A 24,978-nucleotide genomic window follows, 5' to 3' on the forward strand; every position below is an offset into this window, starting at 1 on the left:
CTGTCCCAGGCCGGAACTGCCCTTCACGCGGCGACACCAAGCACCGCGGTCCTTGCAGCGCGTCAGCCGCTGAGTAGCTATGGGGACCTGCTGGGAGGCGCAGGATTCTGAGTCCCGAGAGAACACAGCTCGGGGCTGAGATCCAGGAGGCCCTTGGTTCCAGGTCTACACCTGGCGAGTCCTGGGCAGTCGCTAGGGTCCCTAGGCGGGGCAAGTTCTCCGGAGCTAGATTCCGCGGAGCGCAGGGTGTGCAGCGCCTCCTCCAGGCAGCCGGCGGGGTGGCCCCAGGCGTCTCCACCAGCAGCTGCTGCTGCCTTATAAGGCGGGGGCCGGGCCGCGCCGGGGGAGGGGCTGCGGCCGCCCGGCCTCCTCCCTTACTATCCTAGAGGCGCGCGTCTGGCCGGGGAGCGCAGAAGCAGCGGGACCCCAGGAGCATACCGAGCCGGCCATGGGCAAGTCAGGTGAGCGCGCTATGCCGGCCCGGCCAGGGTGCGGGGATGGCTCAGGAGCTCCGGGCTCCGGGTTGCTCGCTGTCCTCCTCCCCTGGCAGGCTGCATCTCCCTAGAGCTGAGCGGCCACGACTCCGGCTGCAGCGGGACCCCAGGCGAGGGATGGAGAGGCGCGCGGGTCGAAGCACCCGGAGGCGCAGCGGGGACAGTTTCCGGGGTAGCCAGGAAGCCGGGTGGCCGTGGGGGCCCCTGGGAGAGAGAGAGAGGGAAGGCGAGACCGAGGGAGGGTCTCCCTGTCTGCGAGCCAGAGGTTGCTTCTGGGAGGGCTTCCAGGCGCTGATGGTATTAGCGCTCAGCATCCGGCCAAGGCGTGGCTTTTGCTTTGTTTCAGGAGAGCAGTTAGGAGTTGGAAAAAGCCACCAAACTGTGACAGCATCTTTCGCTGCAAAGCAGCGTGCTCCAACCAGCCCTCTTAAGGACAGACAGTTCGAGCTTCCTTCTGTCGTTGTCCCTCCTCCCCTAAACGCCCCCTCTGTGCCAGGCTGTGTGCCAGGCTATCGGGCTCCGCTAGGGTACAGACTCCACTTCCCCTTTTTCTCCGACCTGTTGCCGGCCCGTTTTCACCACTGTGGCTGTCCCAGGTGAACTTTCTAAAATGTAGATCTTATCCTGTCCCTCTGCAACACTTTCCGTGTCATCATCTGCAGGTGAGAGAGTACACATTCTTCAGCCCCGACTTGGGGTCCTCTGGGAGTTGGTCATCACCCCACTCAGCCATCCTGAGGCACCCACGCTGGTCCCTTCCCCTGGGTTCCCTTTCCTACCACCCACCACCACCCCTCTGCCTCTCCCACTTCTCTAAGGTTGAAAATCTTCCCCATCCTTGTAGACTCAACTTCTGGGCTGGGAGACCACCCCTGACTTCCCTAACTCCCTAGAAGGATTGCAGGCCTTTTGGTTGTAGCCCTCCCAGCAGTGAACTTGGGACACTACCCAGCCATAGATCTGTTTCCCACAGACACACACTCCTGGGGGGGAGGTGCGGGGGCACCTGTCTATCTCAGCATAGTTCTCGCCTCCCAGGAGGCCCTGAATGAACAGCTGTTGAACAGGGTTCAGAAGTCCTGCTTCATGGGAAGCTGAGGTTGTCAGCCTTGGGAGAGTGCAGCTGAGTCCCTTCTTGAATCTCTTCTCAAGATCCAAACTCATGAGGTACCAGCCTGGGATAAGTGGCTTTCCCTGACATTGGTCTTAACCTGCTTTATCTGTAGTGACAGGTCTGGCTTTGAGCCCTGGCTGTGCTAATCACTTGCTGTGTGATCTTGAGCAAGGTTTGTTCCCCGTTTGTACAATGAGGGTGGTCCTTAGGATCCCCGGGGTCCTTCATAGTATGGAAGGGTGACATAAGGAGTTGTCATGAAGCTAAAATTCATGGCGATGGATGGCGATGGGACAAGAGCCTGGCAGAGGTGAGAGAGCATTTTGAGAAGTCAGCTTCTTTCTCTGTAGATTAAGAGAAAATCCACAAGTTCTCTAAAGCTACATTTTAATCAGTTGCTCCTAGCTTCTCCCCTAAGATACAGTTTTTGTGAACTGCTGATATTCACCTGTGTGCCCATTCTTATCTCCGTTTATCCATCCGTCCATCCCTGCCTCCTTTTTTCCTTCTCTCCCTTCCTTTCTTCCATTCTTTCCATCAACTATCAGTGATGTACCAAGCGGTGGATTCGGTGCTGAGGAAGGCATGACCCTTGTCCACAGGAGTGTTCATTTGGATTGTGAAATGAATCATAAAGCTGATCTTGGGGCGGGGAGTGTCATGTGGCATCAATAAGAGGTGGGAAGTGACTCTAGGCACAATACAGGTGCAGGTTAAGAGCAACGGGAGCTCAGGGGAAGGTGAGATCTTGGCAAAGGGTCCTCGTAAAGGCTCTTGGAGGTGGTTAAATCCCAGAGAGTCTTGAGAATTTGGACTTTATCTGAAACCTGGGGTGCCATTGAAAGGTATTAATCTGAAAGTGGCAGGACCAGAGCTGTGTCAGGGTGGGTCAGGTGGGGAGAGGGCAGAGGTGGGGGTCAGGAAGAGATGTCTGCAGTGATTCAGGTAAGAGGTGACAGGCGTCTCAGGGACTGGAGAGGAGGAGTGGATTTTGGAGATGGTACTTCTGTGACTTCAGTGACTAACTTGTGAATGGGAGAAAAGTGTCAGAGGTACATCTGGGTACAAGATGGTAGTGACACCCTGACTGGTGTGGCTCAGTGGGTTGAGTGCTGGACTGTGAACCGAAAGGGTGCCAGTCTGATTCCCAGTCAGGGCACATGCCTGGGTTGCAGGCCTGGTCCCCAGTTGGGGGCGTATGAGAGGCAATTGATTGATGTTCCTCTCACACATCGGTTTTTCTCCCTCTTTCTCTCTCCTACTCTCTCTGAAAATAAATAAGTAAAATATATATTTTTAAAAAGACATCAGTGACACCTTCTAGGACTTAAGATGCAGAATTGGGCAGGTTTCAGAGTGCCTCACCCCCCATACATATATACACATAGTGAAGGACCTTCCAAAATGCTGGCCCAGGCCTCTCTCCCTCATTGCCACATGCATTTTATTTGTCTCTCCCCAAAACTAAGCCCCGAGGACAGTGTCTGGCTCCTGTGAGGGTCTCCAAGAAAAAGTGACTTTCCTGGGTAATGCAGACCCAATGCACTTTCAGCACAGGCCCAACCCTGAAGCTCCAGTCCAGCAGCCTGAGGTCTGTGCTGCAGGGCCTGTAACTCTCACAGATGTGTAGCCACACAGGCTCTACGTGGTTCCTTAACGACGGTTGTAAGGAGCCAGTCCCTGCCTCTTGTGGGCCTCAGTTTCCTCATCACTGCATAGGAGACAGTCTCTTTTTAATCTTAAACCTCAGATAAACCCCAGAGCTGCTTGGGGTAGTAGGCATTGCTGAAAAACTGTTGTGCAACTAATACAGCTTTAATTCCCAGAGACGCTCAGCCCGGTGCTCAGAGACTTCTGGGTCCATCTCCCAGCCCTGGTCTCCCTGCTGGGCTCCAGTTTGCAGCAACTGCTATGGGGGCAGAGAAAGACAGTGATCTTGGGCTCAGTGAAAGCCTGTAGTCCCCAGTAAGAGTGATTACCAGTTAGTAAGCTCTTAGTTCAGGCTTGGGGCTACTTATTGTCAATTGTTTAGATTTATAAAGGTTGGGTATCATGTCCAAGCTCATACCTTGACACACTGGGATTTGAACCTAGGTCTCTGACTTCCCAGCTGTGGGCTTCCCCTCTACCACACTGACTACTTGCCACCTGCCCCCTGCCTGCTTCTCAGCCTGGAACGGCTCAGTAGGGACTTCTACACACCCTCTAATGATCTATCTCTAAGAATCTTAATGTCCCCTCCACCCACATATACTGTCAGAGCAGAAAGGCATTTAGGGACCAACTAGCCCAGGAATTGTATCCTGACACCTCTTCAGGGTGAGGCTGTGTGGGCCACCTCAGTCCTAGAAGTTCCATTTCATCTGTTGATTTTATTGGAAAAAAAAAAAAAAAAGTTCAAAGAAAAGACTTCTCCACTTTGAAAACATTTTGAAACTCACAGATGTCATCCTTCCTTCTCACACAGAAGGGGAACTGGAGCCCAGAGGGGCAGGGGCATACCCAGTGCTGAAGGCAGGCCTGAGTGGCCGCAGGCAGGGCTGGAGAACCGACGCTGGCTGCCCTGGCTTCTTCGGTTCCTCAGTGACTGTTATCTGTCTGCAAAGGGTCGGCCTGGAGCAGGTGCTCCAGGATACCCTTGTTCCTGTAAGCAATTGAGCAACTCTTCATTAACCAACCTTCTTGCTTAGGGAGAGGAAAGTATATGTAGAGTGGGAAGTATGCGAGATTTGGGGCAGAGAAGGGCTGTTCTTAGATCTAGCTCGAATGTGGACTCACCTGGTGAAATTGTGCAATTCACGTACCTCCCAAAGACCACAGCTTCCTCATCTGCAATGAGAGGACTCCGGTCCTGGAGCCTCCCAGCGCTGGTGAGCTTCTCGTTCATTTGCTGACTCACTCACTCATGCACTCAGCATATACCTGCACTCAGAGGTTCTGAAAGAGGTTGTCAAAGACGAATTTAAATACTACTAGCAGCCCTGCTCCCATGGAAGTCAGGGATGGGATCTGAAGGAGCAGTGTCTCTCTAAGCCAGAGGCTAAAGGGTCTAGGCTCCATAGTAATGATATAATCATAGTTGACATTGAATAATTGTTGACTATGTTCCAGAACTGTTCTAAAGCAATGACATAGATTAATTCATTTAATTCTCATAGCAACCCTGTGAGGTAGATACTGTTATCCCCGTTTTTCTATGCAGGAGGGAAAGGAGCCATGGAGTGATTAAGCAGCTTGTCCAAAATCAACAGCTAGTCAAAGGTAGAGCTGGTATTTGCCTCTTGAATTTCCTGGAACCCTGGCTGGAAGAACAGAAGCTACTCCTCTTTTTTTTTTTTTTCCTCAACTTTTTATTCTTTCTTCCTTATAAACCAGTTTTATCCCAAAGATGGGACCTAGTCACTTTCCAGTGTTAAAGAACAATATTCAACTGAGTAAATTTGAAGATCTAATTGGCTTTAGTCAGCAATTCATGGGATTCATTGCCTCTAGCAACTGGAAGGGTGATCGATGAGTGATTCAAAATGGAAGGTTTTCACAGGCAGAAAGAGGGTGAGACTAAGAAGTGGAAAGAGTGGATTATTTTAGGCAGGGTCACCTTCCTTTAGGGGAACCAGTATGTCTTATCAGGCAGTTTGCCTCACTAGTGATCAGGAAATTCCAGACTGATTGGTTTAAAATTCCACTCCTAGGAGAGGCTGAAATTGCAATTGGGTTCATTATTAAGTTTTGGTTTGGTGAGGTGGCTTAGAAAAAGTGACTCCATATTGGCCTGTTGTTTCTTTTTCTTTTCTGTTTTTTAAATACCAGCTTCTTGCCAAGGGGCAGAAGGGGCCTGTCCACAATTCCTGTCCTGGTTTCTGACAGTCCAGGGCCTCTTTGGTGGGGTGTGTGGGGAGAAATGAGTCAGGCTGGGCTCTGGGAGGCCTCCGAAGAGGACAGATGCTGAGGAGGAGCCTGTCTTAGCCAACAGCCAGGCGGGATGAGGGGCGCAGACCTCCTTGCGGTCTTAATTTGGCATTTAGAAGCCCAGGCCCCAGAGGACCTTCAGGAGCCCCAGTTCAGCCCCACCTAAGATGACTGTGCCCTCCATTCCGGGAGAGACGGCTCAGCCCTGCCACCTTCCCTCAGCCCCTCCACCACAGGGAGTCATGACTGGCCAGGTCCTTGTACCTTTCAGCAGCTCTGACTTTGAGCCCCAAACCTGGCCCCTGGAGCTTCTATTCCTGCAATCCCTAATTTTCCTCTGGGGCCCCTCAGGCAGGTCTGAAACCTAAGTTCTCTCTTCCTCCTCTTCTCTCCCTTCAGAGATTTGAAGGCAGCTGCCAACCTCACTGGGCCTGACCCACCTCCTAGGTCTGGTCAACCTCTATTTCTTCTCTGTGACTTTCTTTGACCGGTGTCCTGTGGGGGTGGTATGGGGTTCATTAAGGACAGTGTTTCCTTCCTGCTGGTCCTACTCCTAGACTGGTTGTGGCAATGTGGGCAGGTTAATTTCCTTCCTGACCCTCAGTTTTCTCATTTAAAAAAAATGGGTACAGTAATGGAAGCTCCCACAAAAGATGGTGAGAAGTACATGAGGTCCTGCACAGGCCCAGCACCCAGCAGTGATTGGCCAACATGGAGAAAGGACCCCCTCATGCTGGGCTGGCACCCTGAGCCTCAGTGTACCCTCGTAGGAGGACGTAACCCTCCTCTCCTCACTGTGGGGTGACTTTGAGGGCTCTCCCTGCCTAATGCCGAAATGGGTAGGTTTTCTTTGACCTTTTTCTCCTCGGTTTATCTTTTTTCTTTGTGTTTTTCTACAGAAGTGGGGTGTGACTCCTGCTGCATGTGCCTCTTGCTGAGTGTGGGCACTAGTGATATCTTCCCTCCCTCAGACTGAGGCCCTGCTGTGAGGAGCCATCTGGACAGGGACTTGGCTGCCACAGGGGAGGGGACTCCTAGGGCCAGTCAGAGGTGTGGTGGTGGGGCCGAGCCTCCCAGTGGGGAGAGAGGACTCCTCTCCTTCTGATTACTCAGCGTTCTTCTGACCCCTTCCTGGGAACCCTGGCCCAGGAACTGGCCCAGCTGCAGACAGTGCTGGCTGTTGCTATGGGACACTGAGCTGAGGTGGAGCCCAGGAACTTTCACTTTTGTTTCTCCCACATTCTGGGAGTGCAGTGACCTAGTTTTCAGCAGCCTTATATGTCCCTCTCTGCCAAGGAGGTGGCAGGGCGTACCGCACCACGAGCCCAGCACAACCTGGCCCAGCACTCAGAGCCGCCTTTAAACAGGCTTCATCAGCTGCGACCCGTTCCCTTTGTCTCTACCTCCTCCCCACAGCCCTGGGTACACCAGATCCCGTCCACCCTGGCCCCTTCTGTGCCCTTTGCCTCCACGCCACCTCCTCCAGGGAGCCTTCCCCAATACATCTGGGGTCACCATTGCCCATGCCACTCAGTCCCATGTACCTCTAGTGGTGTCCCACCATATCTGTCTGGGACATGGGAGCTGGAAGGGACATTGGAATGGGCTTCCCCATCTCTGCCTTGCAATCCAAATCTCCCATATCCTGGCTGTAGGCACCATCTCCCACTCCCCACATCTCTGTCCCATCCCACATTACTGTGACTGGACCTCCCTGGACTGTCCTGCTGGGCTCCACAGTCCTCAAGGTCGGTACTATTCTTCAATTTATCGAAAACCCCTGGGGCAGCTTGAGCACCATGGCCTGCACTTTCCTTCATCTCTACTGGGCCTGCGTCTAGCCCAGAACTCCCGAGGGCAGGTTCCAGGCTTTCTCCCTTTTGTCCCCTCTGAGACCCAGTGGGATTTGATTTGAAGGCCCAGGAGACCTAGATGATCTGGCTGAGGAAGGGGAGGAGGATTTCCTGCTGGCTCCTCTGCTCAGCCTGAGGGGAGGTGGTCAGCTGGTGAACGTGACCAGGGGCAGTGGAAAGAATGAGTGGTGCTTCTTTCATTCTCTAGTTTATGCCCTTCCTGCCCACGGCGGGGCCTGGGGGGTGGGGGCAGGCTCCTGCTGGATGGGACTAGCTCAGATTAAGGGTCCCGACTCTTAACCCTCACTCCTAACTCACCCAGCTTACCCCCCTTTCCACAGAGGGGACCCCCCCGGATTCCTAAGGCTGTCACTCAGTGTCTTCACTATCTGAGCCTGGCCAGCTGCCGTCCAGGCATCTTTGGGGCTTCAAATCTGGGGTCACCTTTCCTGATCCCCAGACCATGCTGGGTTGCATTTCCAGTCCCTCTTGCACCTGTGCTCTTCTGCACCATGGCTCTGTCACACTGTTGGCTAGTGTCTGTTTACAGACGGTCCCCTGTCTGTGTATGAGAGCTTTGAGGACAGGGCGTGGGTGATTTGTCTTTGGGCATCTAGTGCACAACAGGGACCTGGCACAGAGGAGGTACTCAGAGAACAGATGAACAGGTGGGTGGATTGGGATTGGGTGGGTGCTGCTGCTAGACACATGACAAATCCATGGACCGGTGAATGAATGGTGGAGAGATGGATGGAGGATGTTGGATGGACCCAAATTGACATGGCTTCTAGCGACTATTGACCCTGCCTGACCTTGGCTTCATCCGCTTATTCTCTTCCTAACCCCAGCCCCCTTGATCTTGCCCTTTCTAAGGTCATCACCCAGCTGGGCACAGGCTCCACCTCATCCCTCACTGCAACTCTGGGCCCAACACCTTTGTTTCCACACTCTTCCCTCATTCTACTTCCCCCAAGCTGTTCTTTCCTGGTCCTCTTTTCTTCCTTTGTCCCTCCGTCTTCTTGATTTTACCAGCCCACTGTGGGCACCCCTCCGCCCCAGCCAGGCTTGTTCTTTCTGAGCATCCACCTCCAGTCCTTTCCGGTCCCCAGCATGCACCATAGGTCCAACCTGAGATATCCAGTCTCCTTCAAACATTTTCTTTTGGAAGTCCTATTGCGCAATGCCCAGCCCCACCCTCCCCAACATCTGTTCTGCACCTCTGGCCCATCCTCCACTCAGTAGCCAGCAGCAACTTTCAGAAACACCATTCTCACCAGCTCATTGCCCTGCTTCCAGTCAGTTGCTTCCCATTGCTTTCAGTAAAGACCCAAATTCCCAGCATGACCCTTATGGTCCTGTATAATCCATGGCATGCAGATGTGCGGATGTGCGGATGTGGAGGGCAGCATCCGGCATACAGACAGGATGGGCAGAGGTGTGGAGCGGGTCATCACAGTTTCCATTTGGCTGGGGTACTGAAGGGGAGCACTCTGCGTGGCCTGAGATCTGAGCGGAGCGTTGCTCTGAAGCCCGCCATCACACCTGTGGTTTGTCCTTTCTCTGCGCTGAGACATTCTCCATTTTGAAATCGCTGCAGCTTCCAAACAGTTTAATAACGAGGTCCTGAAGGTCCACAACGAGTACCGGAAGCAGCATGGTGTCCCCCCACTGAAGCTCTGCAAGAAGCTCAACCAGGAGGCTCAGCAGTGAGTCCCCCCACACCCTAGGGTGACGGGCCCTTCACGGTGCTGCTGCTGCAGTTGGAGGGGTCCTGGGGTGGCTGGAGGGACATGAATTTGGGGGCAGATACAGCCAGGCTTGAATAACCACTCTGCCACTTCCCTAGGCAGATCCCTTTGTTCCTCTGAGCCTCAGTTTGCTCCTCTGTAAAATGGAGTGTTCGGGGGACTCGGGAGAGGTGCCAGTGTGCTGCCCAGGGAAGGAAGCGTGGCCACACCAGTTTGGGGCTCAGACTTTGGGGCTTCTCTGGGCTGCGCCCGCTCTGAGAGAGAACCGTGGTCTCTGGCAGGTATTCAGAGGCCCTGGCCAGCACGAGGATCCTCAAGCACAGCCCGGAGTCCAGTCGTGGCCAGTGTGGAGAGAACCTGGCCTGGGCCTCCTACGATCAGACAGGTGGGTTGCTTTCTCGGCTCCCCTGCCCTTTGTCTGAGTCAGGCCTGGGCACCCTCTTTGGTGTAGCCCTGTGGCAGCTCCAGGCCCAGAAAGGGAAGGAGCCCCAGAGCTCGGCCTGTTCTCAAGGGCTGTCTGCAGCTCACTGCAGGGTCTCTGATGGTCGGCTCAGGGCCAGGCCTGTGTTGGTGCCAGGGACACAGATGACTCAGACTGCCCAGACCCCACTCTCACCCCCCACTTTTGGAAGAGCTCCCAGCTGAGGATTAGGGTGAGGGACATAGACCTTCTCTGTGCAGAATCTCAGCCTGACCCTGCAGGCACCAATGTAAACCCAGCTACAGAAGAATTTTACTTTGGTCACATTTTTCTAATTTTTTTTTTTTATAGTGCTGGTATTTTAACTTTTTTCAGCGGAAAAGTACAATAGAGCTTTTTCCATGTTGGGGAAAAAAACATAATAATGGGAAAGGCAATTTCTCATCTGAGGTCGAAGCCTGGTGGCACTCCTGCCACATTGACCAGACATTCTTGAACTTCCTGGCCCTGAGAGCCCTGTTGTGGCTTTTTAGGAAAACTATTGGAGAACCCTACCTCCCTCTCTGAAGCGGTCTCCAAACCCCAGCTGGAGAATGATTCCACCCTCCCTGGACTCACATTCCTGGGAGTTCCCAGCGGGGAGGGCTGAGGGATGGAGTTCCCCAGAACTGTGGCCCTCCAGGAGAGGCGTGCTCATGCTCCTGGGGAAGGCAGCAGTCCACAGTCTGCAGCCACCTCCCCAGGCCTCGTTTTGGGCCCAGTGAGCCCTCGGGGAAAGAGGGACAGGGATAGGCAAGAGCCGATAGCAGATGTGGTTCCATTCCTATGGAGCCTTGAGCAAGTCCTTACCCTCTCTGGCCCCAGTTTTCCCATCTTTGCAGAGAGGGGGTTGGGTAAATGGTCTCTAAGGCAGTGGTTCTTCACCCTGGCTGCACATTGGGATCTGTCGTGGCACTTTTTAAAAATACCAGTGCCTGGGTCTCTCCTCCAGAGATACATATACCATCAGTCTTTGGCAGGCCCCAGGCATCAGCAACTTTTAAATGCTCCCCAGGAAAGGCTGGTACGTAGCCCCTGCTCCTCCAGGTGTGGTACACAGAGCAGCAGCAGCAGCTGGGACCTTGTTAGAAGTGCAGACTCATAGGCTCCATCCTGGAATCAGAGTCTGCATTCAACAAGAACTTCAGGTGGTTCCGGCATACATTAAAGTTTGAGATTTACTGCTCTGAGCGCTGAGGCCCCTCCAAGCTCGGGCCCTGGGATCAGCGGGTCCCAGGGAAATGCTGTGGGCTTTCTCCGCTCAACATGTGCTGGGCCAGGGGGTGCTCCGAGTGAGGACCCTTCTGCCTGTGCTGGGGACCCTGACCCACCAGGCTGGTTACCTTTCCTCCCGTGGATATTTCAGGAGCCAGACTAGGGGTGGAATGAAGGCAGAGCCTCTGGAAAACTTGGAGCATCATTAGAAGCCCTTGGAGTACATTGCATTTAATGCTCTTGTACAGAGAGGTTCGGAGAAGGGAGGGCCTTACCTCGGATTACACAGCAAGTTTAGTGGGCAGGTAGGGACAGATGCAGATAACCTCAGGCTAGGGCTCTTTCTGATCCCCAAGGAGGCCATCTTGTCAGCCTGGATATGCTCATGGGCAGGAGTCCCTGTTTCAGCTTGCAAGTGCTTTATCAGATGTGGGATTGTGGGATGGGTGTTTTGGGGCTAATAGGAGAAGACGGAAGGAACAGGGAGTGGATTGATTTTGTGGCTGAGTTTTAAAGTGTCTTTTCCATACAGGAAAGGAGGTGGCTGATAGATGGTACAGTGAAATTAAGAACTACAACTTTCAACAGCCTGGCTTCAACTCTGGGACTGGTGAGTGACAGGGTCACACTGGTGACATGGCCCTGGGTATTGTTGCAGTTGGGTGTCTGATTTTGGAGAGGAACTAACCCTCTGAAAATTAATCATTTCCCTCCTGTTTTACATCTCCCATATTTCTCTGGCTCGACTTTGCCCAAAGGGTAAAACTCTCTTTCCCCAACACACACACACACACACACACACATACACACACACACAGGTAAAACTCTCTTTCCCCAACACACACACACACACACACACACACACACACGTAAAACTCTCTTTCCCCAACACACACACACACAGGTAAAACTCTCTTTCCCCAACACACACACACACACACACACGTAAAACTCTCTTTCCCCAACACACACACACACACACACACAGGTAAAACTCTCTTTCCCCAACACACACACACACACACACACAGGTAAAACTCTCTTTCCCCAACACACACACACACACACACACACACAGGTAAAACTCTCTTTCCCCAACACACACACACACACACACACACACACACATACACCCTCCATCTAAGAGCTCCCAGGCTGATGATTCCTGCCCCACCAGCTCCAAAGTGACAAGTGTGTCATAAGGAAGCTGTGGATTTCAAAAGCTGCTCAGTGTATCTTTCCAGAAGTGCCGCCTCAGAACTTTTAACCAGTCATCTGGTCTTGCTCCCCTGCAGTTCAGCCTGCTCCCTAGCACCCAGAATATTCTAAACCCCTCTCTGCCCATGTTGCTCTCCTGCTGAAACTGCCAATGGCTTCTTGGGGCCTTCAGGAAAAGGGCCACGCTCGCCGTTCTCTCAGTTTTCACTCCTGCCTCCCTTCACACCCCCACTTCCTTCCTGCCGTGGGCCCATGCCTCGTGGTGCCCCAGGGGTTCTTCCTTCACATTTATGCTGGGGTCTGTGGTTCAGGTGAGCCTGGAACGCAGAAAGCCTGGAGCTAGCCTCAGCCCTGGCACTATTATTTGTGTGAACTTGGGTCCATGCCTCGTCCTTCCCTGTCTCAGAGGGGGAGGGACACGGTGGTGGTCTCTACAGGACATTCTGAGAGGTGGAGTTTAGATGCATGGAGGAGCTGTGTGGGAGACCATGCAGCCTTCCTCACAGGCCTCCATGGTGAGCGGTCAACATTTAACTGAAGTCCCAGGCCACCGCTCTGAGCTCTGGGCTCCCTCTGGTCCCTCAGCAGGCCTCACCAGGCTCCTGTCCTTCCTCAGAGCCAGCTCAGATCCACCTGGGGCAGCCCAGGCCAGGTTGGAAGGGGCTGTGGGTTTCCCTGATCAGAAGGCACCAGAAAAACTGAAAAAGGGATTTGCTACCCACCCTTGTCCCTCTACCCCACCCCATTCCACCCATGGGTGGAGCCGCTTATGGCCTCCCAAACTTTGGAGGGTTCTTCAGAAGCAGGAAGTGACATGCTCTCAGAACTAGTCACTGTTTCCTGTGGTTTTTCTGCTCACCCTCTTGGGCAGGGGTTCTTGCAACCCTGTGGGCAAGGCTAAAGGGCAGAGATAGGTTTGGGATGAGGAAGGAGGCTGCTGTCAGGGCCCTGACGGAGAACTGATGGTTCTGTGGCAATTAAATTCCATCTGCGAGCGAGGGAATGGTGATCAAGGATGTGTAGACCTTTTCATAAAGACCTGTATCTAGAAGACATTTGATTTTTTTTTTTTTTTAGTGTCTGAATCTGCTTTTCTCATGAGCAAGATTCACGGGCAATTGGACAGGTGTCAGAGCAAGTTCTTAGCTTTGCTCTTGTGTGCAGGCCACAGCATGGGAGCCTTGCAACACCATTTGGAGGTAGGGCTTCATTCCACTAGTTTTGCAAAGGCCACTGAGCCCCAGAAAGGGAAAGAGACTTATTTATACCTTCTGTCCTCAATCCGATGCTCTTATCATGGCCCGTGCTCCAACACAGGGTTCTCACAAGTATCAGAGCTGGGAGTGGGACTCAGCTTTCTATGGTCACTAACCACCTGGCTTACCCATTGCCCCGCCCCTCCCACCTCTAAAGAAGAAAACCCCAGAGCAGCTAGCACTTATGGCATCCCAGGTACCAGTGGGCAATGCCTGGGGTCAGACAGAGCCTCATCCTAAGACAGGAGCACAGATTTAGGTGGAGTTATAATCAGGGCTTGCAAGACCCTTAAAGATCTGCAGGCCTATCTGCCCACCTCAGCCTCCCCTAGAGCTGCACCATTGTTCTGGGATCCCCTGACCTGAGTTCACGTAGCAGGTGAAAGGGCCTTTGAAACATCCTATAATCTCTCCCCTACCCACCCCACCCGACCCTTGTCAGTGTCTCGTGATGAAGAACGCAGTTCTACGCTATGTGCTGAGTGGAGTGAAATGGCTTCTTGCCATTCCTTTGTTGTATTTCTATTTGAAAAAGTAAGTTAGCTTTTAAAAATTTGTTATTCTTAATTAGTAATTCTTTTACATGACATAAAACTTGTAAGCTGTATGATGAGGTGAAAAGTCTTCCATCCATCCCTGGCCTTTGGCACTTTCCTTCCCAACCAGCGATACCAGTTTCTTGTGTATCTATCATTGTAGGGTTGTTCTGAGTTTATACCGGCATTTGTGTAAATATGTTTTTTTGTGTTTTTTTTTTCCTTTTTTTAACACCCTGGTGTCAGATACATGACCTGCTTTGCACTGGCTTCCTGCACACAGCAGATCGGCAGAGATTGTTCCATATCAATGCAACAGGAGCTTTCTCATTCTTTCTCACTGTTGCACATTATTACCTCGCACAGATGTACTGTGACTTATTTAATGTGTTTTTCAAATGTATATTTTAGGAAGTTTGGCTCCATAGCAGAAAAGAGGATGTGTTCCATTTAGGAAAAAAAGAAAAAGAAAAAGGAAGCCGTTTAGGGTTAGAAACCAGTGTGTATCTATCCGATAGTTACTAAGGAAGTCATGTTCTTTAATTCATCTATAAATACCATACTTAATTAACTCCCCAGCCAGAAGAAAGATTACTTAGTCTCTGTTTGGAAAAGGCTTCCATGGGCATTCCTGCTGCTGATGCTCATGTTCTGTCTGTAATTTTATTCTTGGCAACCCGTGGATAAATAGAAGCTCTTCCTTTTGGGTCAACAGAGAAAGTGGGTGGGTCAATGGCCAAAGCATGTGGTCTCTTGAGAGAAAAAGCTTCTATGATAAAGGACTTGAGACTTAATGAAAAGACAGCCTATAGAAGCAGTGACACCTGGCCAAGCTGCCAAAAGCCTGGTGCTCTGTTCAAAACCGTAGGGACTAGGGTGAATTGGCAAAAAGTGTTTCTCTTTTATTCTGAGGTAAAAGATCCGCGTTTTTTGGGCATTGGTTATAACAAAAGTAATGATAAGTGGAAAAGATGCATAATTGCACTTAAGGTTTGTTTTCTTTAAAAAAAATTTTTTTTTTTAAGACAGGACTTTTTAAATTTTTTTTTTACGATTATTTATTTATTTATTTTCAGAGAAAGGGGAAGAGAGGGAGAGAAACATCAGTGTGTGGTTGCCTCTCTGGTGCCTCCACCTGGGGACCTGGCCTGCAACCCAGGCATGTGCCCTGACTGGGAATCAAACCAGTGACCCTTTGGTTCACAGGCCGGCACTCAAACCACTGAGCCACACCAGCCAGGGCATGTTTTCTTTTAAATCTTGCTTTGTTGTATCACATCAACTCTATTGATTAGTGTTTATGTTTGGTTTTTTTCAGAAAGAAAATCTTCTTTGAATGTAGACAAATAAGTAAACTATACCTAAATTTAAGAATTATAAAAATGTTCTGACCAGTGTGGCTCAGTTGGTTGGGTGTCATGCAAACCAAAGGACCATGGCTTCGATTCCCAGTCAGGGCACATGCCTAGGTTGTGGGTTCAGTCCCCAGTTGGGGCATGTACGAGAGGCAACTGATCGATGTTTCTCTCTCACATCGATGTTTTTCTACCTCTCTTTCTCCCTCCCTTCCTCTCTCTCTAAAAAATAAATAAACAAAAAAATTTTTTTAATTATAAAAAATGGAGTTCAACTGTAATGGGAAAAAACACCGTAATCAATGAACACTGAACATTTATTCAGTCCTTACCATATCTGATAAACATGGGAGATATCAGTGTTGTTTCTTCTCTGAAGGCCTAGAAAAATGTGGATACCAGACTTTCTCTTTTCTTTTTCTTTCCTTTCTTTTTTAAATTTTGTGGTAAAATAAACTTAAAATTTACCATTTTAACCATTTTTAAGTGTATAGTTCAGTGGGACTAAATACATTCACATTGTTGTGCAATCACCATTACTGTTCATCTCCCAAACTTTTTCACCATCTCATTTTGAAATTCTGAACCCATTAAACAATAACTCCTATCCCTCCCACCCACTAAACCAGGCCCTAGTAACTATAATTCTAATTTCTATCTCTAATTTGACTATTCTAGGAACCTCATATAAGTGGAATCATGCAATCTTTGTCCTTTTGTCTCTGACTTATTTTATTTAGCATGATGTCCTCAGGTTCATCTGTGTTGTAACATTTGTTAGAATTTCATCCCTTTTTACGGTTGAATGATTTTCCTATATATATATATATATACTACATTTTGTTTATTCATCCATTGACGGACATTTAGGTTTTTTCCCTTTTGGTTATTGTGAGTAATGCTGCTATGTACACTGGTGTGCAAATATCTAAGTTCCTGCTCTTAATTCTTTTTGGTATATACTTAGAAGTAGAATGCTGGATCATATGATAATTCCATGTTTAACTCTTTTTATTTATTGATTTTAGAGGGAGAAGAAAGGAGAGGAGAGAGAAAGAGAGAAACATTGATTTGTTGTCCCACTTATTTATGCATTCTTGTATGTGCCCTGACCAGGGATTGAATTCACAACTTTGGCATATCAGGACAACACTCTTAACCAACTGAGCTATCCAGCCAGGGCCATGTTTGACTTTTTGAGGAGCTGTCCTACTATCTTCCACAGTAGCTACACCATTTTGCATTTCCATACAATGCACAAGTTTTCCAATTTCTCCACATCCTCTCCAAATTTGTTTCTTAAAAAAAACCAAAGAAACAAACTATCCTAATGGGTATAAAGTGGTTACTCTCTTTCTTAACCACCATGTGGGAAACTTAGCTACTCCTCTGATCATGATTTTCCTCCTTCTCCCTTCCCTTTCTTCTTCATCAAATATTTATTGAGCATCTGCTATGTTCCAAGCCCAATACCAAACACTGGGGTTATGGTGGTAGATAAGGCAAATGTGTTGCCTGCCCTCTAGGAGGAAACATAATTTCTTCAAGGTTATTTTAGCAGATGGATGCTATCTTGTTACATGGGAGTAAATAGCCCATTGTCCTGTCACCTCCACAGTAAAAGTGAAAGAGGTGAGTTCCTGACTTTTACTACCAGAAGATGAGAAGAATTTATGGCCATAGAGCAAAGAGGACCTTACAGCATCAATCCTTTGACCCCAGCACAGGAGGGGAGTAGGAAGTTAAGCCATGTTAGCTACTTGAAAGGACCAGTGATTAAGGGGCAGGTGGTCTGAGTGGGAGCCTGACACTAAGAAGCTTCAGCAAGCCACAGAATATCTGGAGGGTCAGGCAGTAGCTTGAGGGCTGCCCTGACTGACGTGGCTTGGTGGGCTGGGTGTCGGCCCGCAAATCGAGGGGTCACTGGTTCAATTTCTGATCCGGATATGTGCCTGGGTTGCAGGCTGGGTCCCTGGTTGGGGGCATGTGAGAAGCAGCCAAGGTAGCCGATTGAAGTTTCTCCTGCTCATTGATGTTTTTCTCTCTCCCTCCCTTCCACTCTCTCTAAAAATAAATATTTTTAAAAGAGAGAGAGAGAGAGAACTGGGCTGTTTAGCTCAGAATGGAGGGACTTAAAGGAGGCTCTACTTTGTCAGGGCCTCAAAGCTCAAAACATGGAAGGTCTGTACTTCCAGCAGGAGTAAAACCTGAGCCCAGGAGGGTTCTTTCATATGCCTTTTATTCATTCACTCACTCATTCCATTCATTCATTCATTCAATGAAAGTTTTACACTTTGCATGGGCATACTTTGGTGATTTAAACAATTTGGTCTCTACCCATGTGGGGCTCATAGCCTCATGGAGGAGCCAAGCAATAAGCAAGAAAGAATGTTATGAAGGAAAAAACAAAAACAAATATGATAAGACCATCTTGGGAGGGAGTTGTTCAGGAAATCAAAGTGATTATGAAAGGCTTCTCTGAAAAAGTGACGTTAAGGCTGAGGCCTAAGGGACAAGATGTTAGTCATCAGAAGAGTATTTCTCAGCAGTGTGTGCAAGGGCTCCATGGTGGGAAATGACCTGGGGTGTTCAAGGAATGGAGAAGAGGCCACTGGGCCAAAGCATTTGCTTTCATTCTAGGTGCAATTGGAAACAATCAAAGGATTTTTAAGCAGAGAAGTGAACAGATATGACTTAGTCTCAAAATGATCACCCCAGCTACTTAAGTGGAAAGTGAATTGAGGAGACAAAGGTGGAAGCTGGAGGAATCAGTCAGGGGCCTATTGCAGTGGCCCAAGTGAAAAAAGTTTGTGGTTGGGACCAAAGTTTTGGGAGTGGATGGACTTGGGGTGTATTTTAGAGTTAGATTTGTCGGGATTGAATGATGGGTTGTTGTGGGAAATGAGGTAGGGGGCGGAATGCATACCTATCCCTAGGATTGCGTGCATAGAGGTGCCGTTAAAGGAAATGGGAGGGTAGGGAGAGGGATAACTTTAGGTGGAACAAAATCAAGAGTGAGGTTAAATTTGAGATGCCTCTGAGTCATCAAGTGGAAATGTCAAGTAAGTAGTTGTGTTTGGAACACGGAGGAGAGATTTGGGCTGGAGAAATAAACCTAAGAGCCAGACAAAAACGAAATTGCCTAAGGAGTGCAGCAAGAGAAGACAGCCCAGAATTGAGCCTGAGGAAATGCGGGTCCTCCAACATTTACAAGTGAGATCAAGAGGGGGAAGAGGAGGCAGTGAGATGGGAGGAATACCTAGAGGTGGCATCGCTGAAACCAAAAGAGGGGATGCTTTGAAAAGGAGAGGAGTCAGCCCTATTAAATGTGCCTGAGATATTGAGTAAGAGGGAGAAAAAAAGTGACCATTGGGGAGAAACATGGAGATCATTGGCAACTTAGAAGAGTGCAGTTTAGGGGAGGGCTGGAGGCAGGTACGAAGTAGGGTGGCATCCTCATTGTTGGGGCCACTGGTCTTTCTCATGACCTCTAGGAGACCATGAGACCTTTGGGCATTGGAAGGTGATGAACAGAGCTGATGTGGTGACTGGAGGGCCCAATGCAGAAAATCAGGCAGCTGGTGTGTTTTGTGTCTGCTTCCCCTGAGCGGTGTCTGTGACAATCAGGCTTCCCTGAGCCTGGCAAGATGGTGCAGTAGCTAAAGCATCTCTTGAAAGCATCCTTCTCCAGGCTTTGCTAACTAACTGTTTCCCTCTCCCCCTGCCTGTGCCCCTACAGGACACTTCACAGCCATGGTCTGGAAGAACACAAAGAAGATGGGAGTGGGGAAGGCATCTGCAAGTGACGGCTCCTCCTTTGTGGTGGCGAGGTACTTCCCAGCAGGGAACGTTGTCAACCAGGGCTACTTTGAAGAAAATGTCCTGCCTCCAAAGAAGTAACTTGCCAAATGCAATGGGCAGGTGGCAGACTTAAGAATGTGGATGTGAAGTGCCTAGAACAACAGAAACGCAGCTGTGTGTCTGTGTGGTTGTATGTGCTTGTGTGTGTGATGCATGTGCATGTCTCTTGCACACACACTTGGATATATATATTTTTTATGAACTCATTCTTATCAAAGGAATGAGCTGATGAAGCCTTTACTCTGATGGTTAGACCACAATTATTTGGACTTTGGGGGAAAAAATCCATTTTTAAACTTTTTGTTATTTTTTAAGCAAACTTTTGTACCTTTCTTACTTATAATATCCATCCCTGAACTTTTTGTATTTCAAAACTTGTTATGCTGAGAAGTGAAGTTCATTTCCTTTGATCTTCATGCATTGTAATCTACTGTGGTAGATATTTAAGAATATTGAACCTGCATTTAAATGTGACATAAAACACAGCTTTAAACACATAAATATAAAGCAGCTTCCATCAGAAACATGGTTTAGGCAGGGGTTCCATTTCACAGAATTATTGAGACTTTTCAGTTGTAAGACGTGATGTCATCTTCATGCCCCCTGGAATTCTAATGGGATTGCCAAAGAACAAAGTGAGAAAAAAACTTTACTTCCTTGAATTTTTTTTTGGTGTGTGCGTGTGTGTGTATGCCACCTAATTTTATTTTTTTCCTTTTTCTTGAATGTATTGGGGTGACACTGGTTAACAAAATTATAAGGTTTCAGGTGCACAGTTCCACAACACATCATGGGTACGCTGTATTGTGGGCTCACCACTGCAAGTCAAGTCTCCACCCATCACTATTTATCCCCCCATACTCTCCTCTACCTCCCCCTGGTCCCCCTTCCCTTGGCAATCACCACACTTGTCTGTGTCCATGAGTTCTTTCTCTCATTTTTCCCTTTTTTCCTCAATCATCCAGCATCCCCCCTACACACATTTTTCTACCTTTAAATAACAAAGTACTGCTACCACCACCACCCCTTGACCCCTCATCTTTTTTTCCTTAACCCCCCCTGGCATTTCATAGCTCAATATGCACCTCCTGATTTCTGGGGAACTAGGCCAGGCCTGAAACTCACCCCTCCCCCAACTCTGTGAGGTGGCCCAGGGCCTGCTGTGGGAAAGAGCCCCTCACACTGCCTGGGCTCTTAGCCAAGCGGCCTTGGATGGATGAAGTCAGTGAGTGTTCAGGCGAGGGTGAGCTCACTCGGGGCCCCCAGAGGAAACCCTCCAGCCTCTGGCCTCCTCGACACACAGGGTGGGAGCCCAGGCTGTTCCTGGCAGCTGTGGCTGCAGCTGCGCTGCTGCTCGCTCCTGGAATGTGTGACAGGCCCAAATGTTCCTGGGAGATATCCCATGTGGGGGCTTAGAGTCGCTAATTTGGTTCTGGGTTTTGCCTCAGACTACACAAAGTTCCCCTGAATAACAATTTCACATGTGAGAGGGACCAAACCAGATGCCAAGCTGAGTGTCCCTGAAATCATGGCATCTCTAGGTGGTAAGATAGCAGGGGCAGGGGTTAGGGAGTTGCCTGTGTAAAGACTGGAGTCTGAGCAGGCCAGTCTTTGAAACATGTTTCCAGAAGGTCAGTGTTGCACTGTGAACAGTCTCATGCTGTGCCCTTCATTTCACCCAGGCATATTGACGAAGACAATAAAATCGTTTCCTTTTGTGTAATATTTTCCTCCTCTGTGATTCATGCCTGATTCTGAATCAGTGACTAAGTAATCCATAGCTCTGAGTTCCTGTAATTCAAGCTTCTGAATACCTCCAACCTTTCCCCTGCAGATTGTGCTCCTTAGGCAGCTATGTTGTGAACCGTCTGACCTACCGTCCCACAGCTGATTAGACTAGAGTAGACATGTGATTCAAGAGCAGCCAATCTCTGTGCTGGCCATTGACCAGGAACTTGAGCTAAGAAATATGGGAGAATTTACCAGTGGAACTGAAAAAATTAAGGATGCCATCAGTTTGAATTAGGGCCATGACAAGCCAAAGCTATATGAAAGTCAAGTTATAAGTTGAAAATATCATATGTAGAAGTGAGAAAGCCTGTTGTTAATGGTACAAAAGAGGTGGGAGATACTGAAAGACTATTCCTAAGTGTTCTATTTCCAGGTCAGATTGTGTATCTTTAAAACATGCACCTCATTTTCTTCATGGCTTCCCAACAAAGTGATACATCAGCTGATCATCCCCAGGAAGTTAAAATATTAGGGTACCCTCCCCTAGGGAGTCTTCATGAACAGAAAATGCTGAGCTAGGCAGGAAGCTGAGGATGAAGGTCTTGAGCTGAGGTCCCTTTTGAGGCTACACCTGGGCAGCCACCATGAGCAACAGGGATTCAATGACCAGTTATGGAACTTCCTAGTGGCTCTTAAGTAGCACCCTCCACCCCATACATACACATCTATAACCAGGTGGTAGATGCCAGCATGCAACCAGCCTCTTAGGACTGCTATCTGTTTCCTCAGTTGGCTGGAGTGAGTAAAAAAACAGACCAGAGGAGCTTTCCAGACTGAAAAGCCAGACGACAAAGCTGACTGAGCGGGTGGGCACTAATTTCACTTCTTTAATGGATTTCTTAAAGACATCTCCCACAAGTTCAATGGAAGCAGAAGAGAAGCCAGATTCCAGCTCTCCTTTGTAGCCAGAGGGCAGCCGAAGGAGTTAGGAATCCAGGCTCCAAGCTTAGTTCTTGACACAGTGATCAAGGTCCTTATCTTCTCTGGGGCCCCAATTTGTCCAGCTATACAAGGTCTGGCACGTGGAATTAATTAGGTCTATTGGATTGTTTCGGTCTCCATGACACGCCCCTAGGCCCAACTTTCTTAAATAGATGAAGCATCTGATGAGAGACCTTCCTGCCCTGGTCAAGGGACCTGAAACAAAAGCAAAGGGGCACAGTCACCTCCTCCACCAAAATTCCCCCAGGTTTCCAGGGTGTGTGGACAAAGGAGTAGGTGAAGTAGCAAGACCTGACCCACCCAACCCCCAGTCCTTGGTACAAATGTTCCAGGTGGTGAGGTCTGCCAACCTCTCATAAGGGCTGGCCTGGAGGCCAGTGGGAGTGAGAAGTGTTCGGCACCAACACCAAGAGGCCTTATCCTCCACCATGTCAGGATCTAAAGAGCCAGAATGAGTGATTGATAACCCCCCTGACCAAGATAATGAACAGATCCTCTACAGCTCCCTTATCAGGAACCTTTCACAGAGACTCTGCCACCGAGGCTGTTGGAGTTTTTGGGCTTAAAAGGTGCGCCTCAGCAGAGGCTGGAGAGATTCCTACCGGCTCTTGAGAAAGTCCGGGAATCTCCATCCCTCTACTCTACGGGCCTTCAAGTAGTGGTCCAGGAGTAGATTCCCTCTGACCCAGTCCCCGTTTGCTCAATAAACATCTGCTCATACCCTGCCCCAGGTCTCCAGATTCTCCTTCCTGCAACTGTGCCTGACACACCCAAGTTGCTGCCATCCCTTGTGAGATCAGGGCTGGAGAAATACAGTGATTGGAGATCAATTGTTCTCACAGGGAGAGAAAGGAGCCAGGAGGAGCTCGCCTAAGGCACACACAGGTAGTCTGTGGCAGAGGGGCTGAAATCTGAAGCTTCTTCCCATGGGGAAAACAGTTCTTAGCCTTGTGCAGATAGGTATGTCAAGAAACTGAGTGCCTCTACCCCAGGCAAGGATTAAGGTAAATGGATTCAGCATTTAAAGGTAAATAGTTTTGCCCTGGCTGGTGTGGCTCAGTGGACTAAGCCCCAACCTGCGAACCAAAGGGTCAGCGGTTAGATTCCCAGTAAGGGCACATGGTTGGTACATGGTAAGGACCTGATTGTGGGCCAGGTCCCTGGTAAGGGGGGCCTGCGAGAGGCAACCACGCATTGATGTTTCTCCCTCTCTTCCTCCCTCCCTTCCTTCTCTAAAAATAAACAACTGTTTTTAAAGGTAGGTACTTTAAAATAATTTTCAAATTATCAAATGCCAAAATAAAGAAAAGGCCAGGTCTGGAATGAAAAGGTGAGGGAGAGACAGGGGTTAATAATACGGGAACTTGCCTAATCCAGGGAAAGAGTGAGCTGACCTGCTCACATTCCCAAGGCTCTGGGCGACACTGAGTTTTCCTAGTTGGGGCGCTAAAGTCTTGCTGAGGGTCAGGAGTGGCGCTTAGGGTCCAGGTTGGAGGAGGCAGGGGTTGGGCGAGGGCTAGCCCAGGTCCTCTCTGCACCATCTGGCAATGCCGCTAGGGCCTGCTTGTTAAGCCCCTTCCTGGGAGCTCCAAACTCTGGTCCAGGTGGGGCCCGCAGGAGGCTCCGGTTGACATTTAAATCCCTCCTTGGCAGAGACGCTACGGGAACCGCACATCAGCCCGGAAGCGAGGGTGCCGAGCTGGCCGAGGCTGCGAGCACCCCGCCGGGCGGGACACCGAGGGGGGACGTCTAGATCCGAGCCGGCTCCCCTCTGGCATACCCTGTGTGGGACTCAGTACCCCTGCTGTAAAGTGGACACAGGTGTGTTTGCGGTGATTGAAAAGAGGCCCTGCAGTTTGAATTCCAGGGACGCAGGCGCGTGGCAGCCCCGCGGAAGATGGGAGACCCCACAGCTCCTCGCAACCTGCAGAGGGGTGCAGCCAGGAGGAGCGCGCAGGGAGGGACAGCAGGTCGCGTCCGCCCGCCGGTTCCCACCAGGGCAGGGCATGACCCTCCAGCCCCACCGTGTGGCCGCAGGAGGCTCAGGGAGCCTGCCCAAAGGGACCCGCGCATTCCAGACTTCCTGACAAGTATGAAGGAAGCAGCCAGGAATGCCGGCGCTTGGCCTTCTGATGTAATATTAATATAAAATAACGACGGGTAGCATTTATTGAACGTTTGCGAAGGCCAAACATCGTGCTTAACACTCATCTAAGTGAGTTTATCACTTAAACTCTTAATGCTCTTTGAAGCAAGTAGTAGTATTCCCATCTCACAGATGAAGAAACCGAGGCTTAGAGAGAATGGGCACCTGTCTAAGTCCACGTTTGATGGCAAGAGCTGACCCTCTACAACCTCCAACATTTTACAACTACAGGATTGGAAATGGGGGGCGAATATCCCAGTTTGCTGTGGAACTGAAATAATCAGGACTTCAGAGGCCCTCCGGTGCCCCAGCGCCTGGCTAACTCCTGCATCCAGGGAACGGCCTCCACCTCTTCCTCTATCTGAAAGTAAGGTCTCTGTGGCCACAAAGATCAGAAGCCAACAGACAGAGCTTTTCTTCTCCGATGTCCAGGAGTCTTGGCAGAGAAAGGTACTTCAAGGCCTAAGAATCAGAGACTGGGGAAAGCTGAGTAGTTAGGAGCTTCCCAAAAGAGTGGAAAGAGTCAGTCCTAAGTTACAGAAAACTTGGATTCCAGGTCCTGCTCTGCTTCCACCTAGCTATGTGATCTTGGGCAAGTCCCCTCTCTTATCTGGGCCTCAGTTTCCCTCCTGTACAATAGGATTCATCTAGATGATCTGATAATCCTTTTCCTTCCCCCAACCTCCCTTATCCCTCCCTACTCTACCCCCACCCAAGTGGCTGTGATATTCCAGAAGCATCCTTGAACTGAAGTTTGAAGGTCAAGGTCCAGGTAGGAGTTGCAACTTATCTGTGGGTTTCCTCCTGAGCTCTGGGCCTGGGCACTAGGTCCTGGTAGCATATCTGGTCTTCGCAGGTTGGAGCCATAAGGGGAGAAAGGCCCTATGCCTCAGAGCAAGGCCTCAAGGGGGCCTGCATTGTGATGACCTCATCCATTCTATGACATCATCCTCTCTCCCACATCCACTCCTCCCTGATCAACTGCTCCACAAATGACCATCAATCTGAATCCCAAAGACCTGAGGGGGTTTGTTCTCTGGTATCTGCTGCTTATCTTCTGCCTCAGCCAAAAAAAGCACC

General features: G+C 49.8%; 1 protein-coding gene across 2 annotated transcripts; it reads left to right on the top strand.

Moving 5' to 3' along the window:
• The first annotated feature begins 366 nt into the window (after positions 1 to 366).
• Positions 367 to 19,514, top strand: GLIPR2 (GLI pathogenesis related 2). 2 transcript variants are annotated; one of them, XM_090275916.1, is made up of 5 exons: positions 368 to 461; positions 8,968 to 9,076; positions 9,400 to 9,503; positions 11,326 to 11,403; positions 18,898 to 19,514. In XM_090275916.1, the coding sequence occupies exons 1-5, from the start codon at positions 449 to 451 to the stop codon at positions 19,056 to 19,058; spliced, it is 465 nt and encodes a 154-aa protein (XP_090132042.1). In that variant the 5' UTR covers positions 368 to 448; the 3' UTR covers positions 19,059 to 19,514. The 2 variants fall into 2 exon arrangements, with proteins under 2 accessions (XP_090132043.1, XP_090132042.1); XM_090275917.1 differs by lacking the exons at positions 9,400 to 9,503; positions 11,326 to 11,403 and having other exon boundaries at positions 367 to 461; positions 18,898 to 19,023.
• Positions 19,515 to 24,978: the final 5,464 nt, after the last annotated feature.

This window comes from Furipterus horrens, unplaced genomic scaffold, assembly GCF_987537825.1.
Source record: "Furipterus horrens unplaced genomic scaffold, mFurHor1.1.pri manual_scaffold_4, whole genome shotgun sequence".
In the NCBI taxonomy this organism is placed as follows: Eukaryota; Metazoa; Chordata; class Mammalia; order Chiroptera; family Furipteridae; genus Furipterus; species Furipterus horrens.

What these genes read in the sequence shown, in the direction of transcription:
- GLIPR2 (XM_090275916.1), top strand. An exon ending in CTCAACCAGGAGGCTCAGCA is followed by an intron (nt 9,077 to 9,399) that starts GTGAGTCCCCCC and finishes GGTCTCTGGCAG; the next exon opens with GTATTCAGAGGCCCTGGCCA. An exon ending in TGGCTTCAACTCTGGGACTG is followed by an intron (nt 11,404 to 18,897) that starts GTGAGTGACAGG and finishes GTGCCCCTACAG; the next exon opens with GACACTTCACAGCCATGGTC.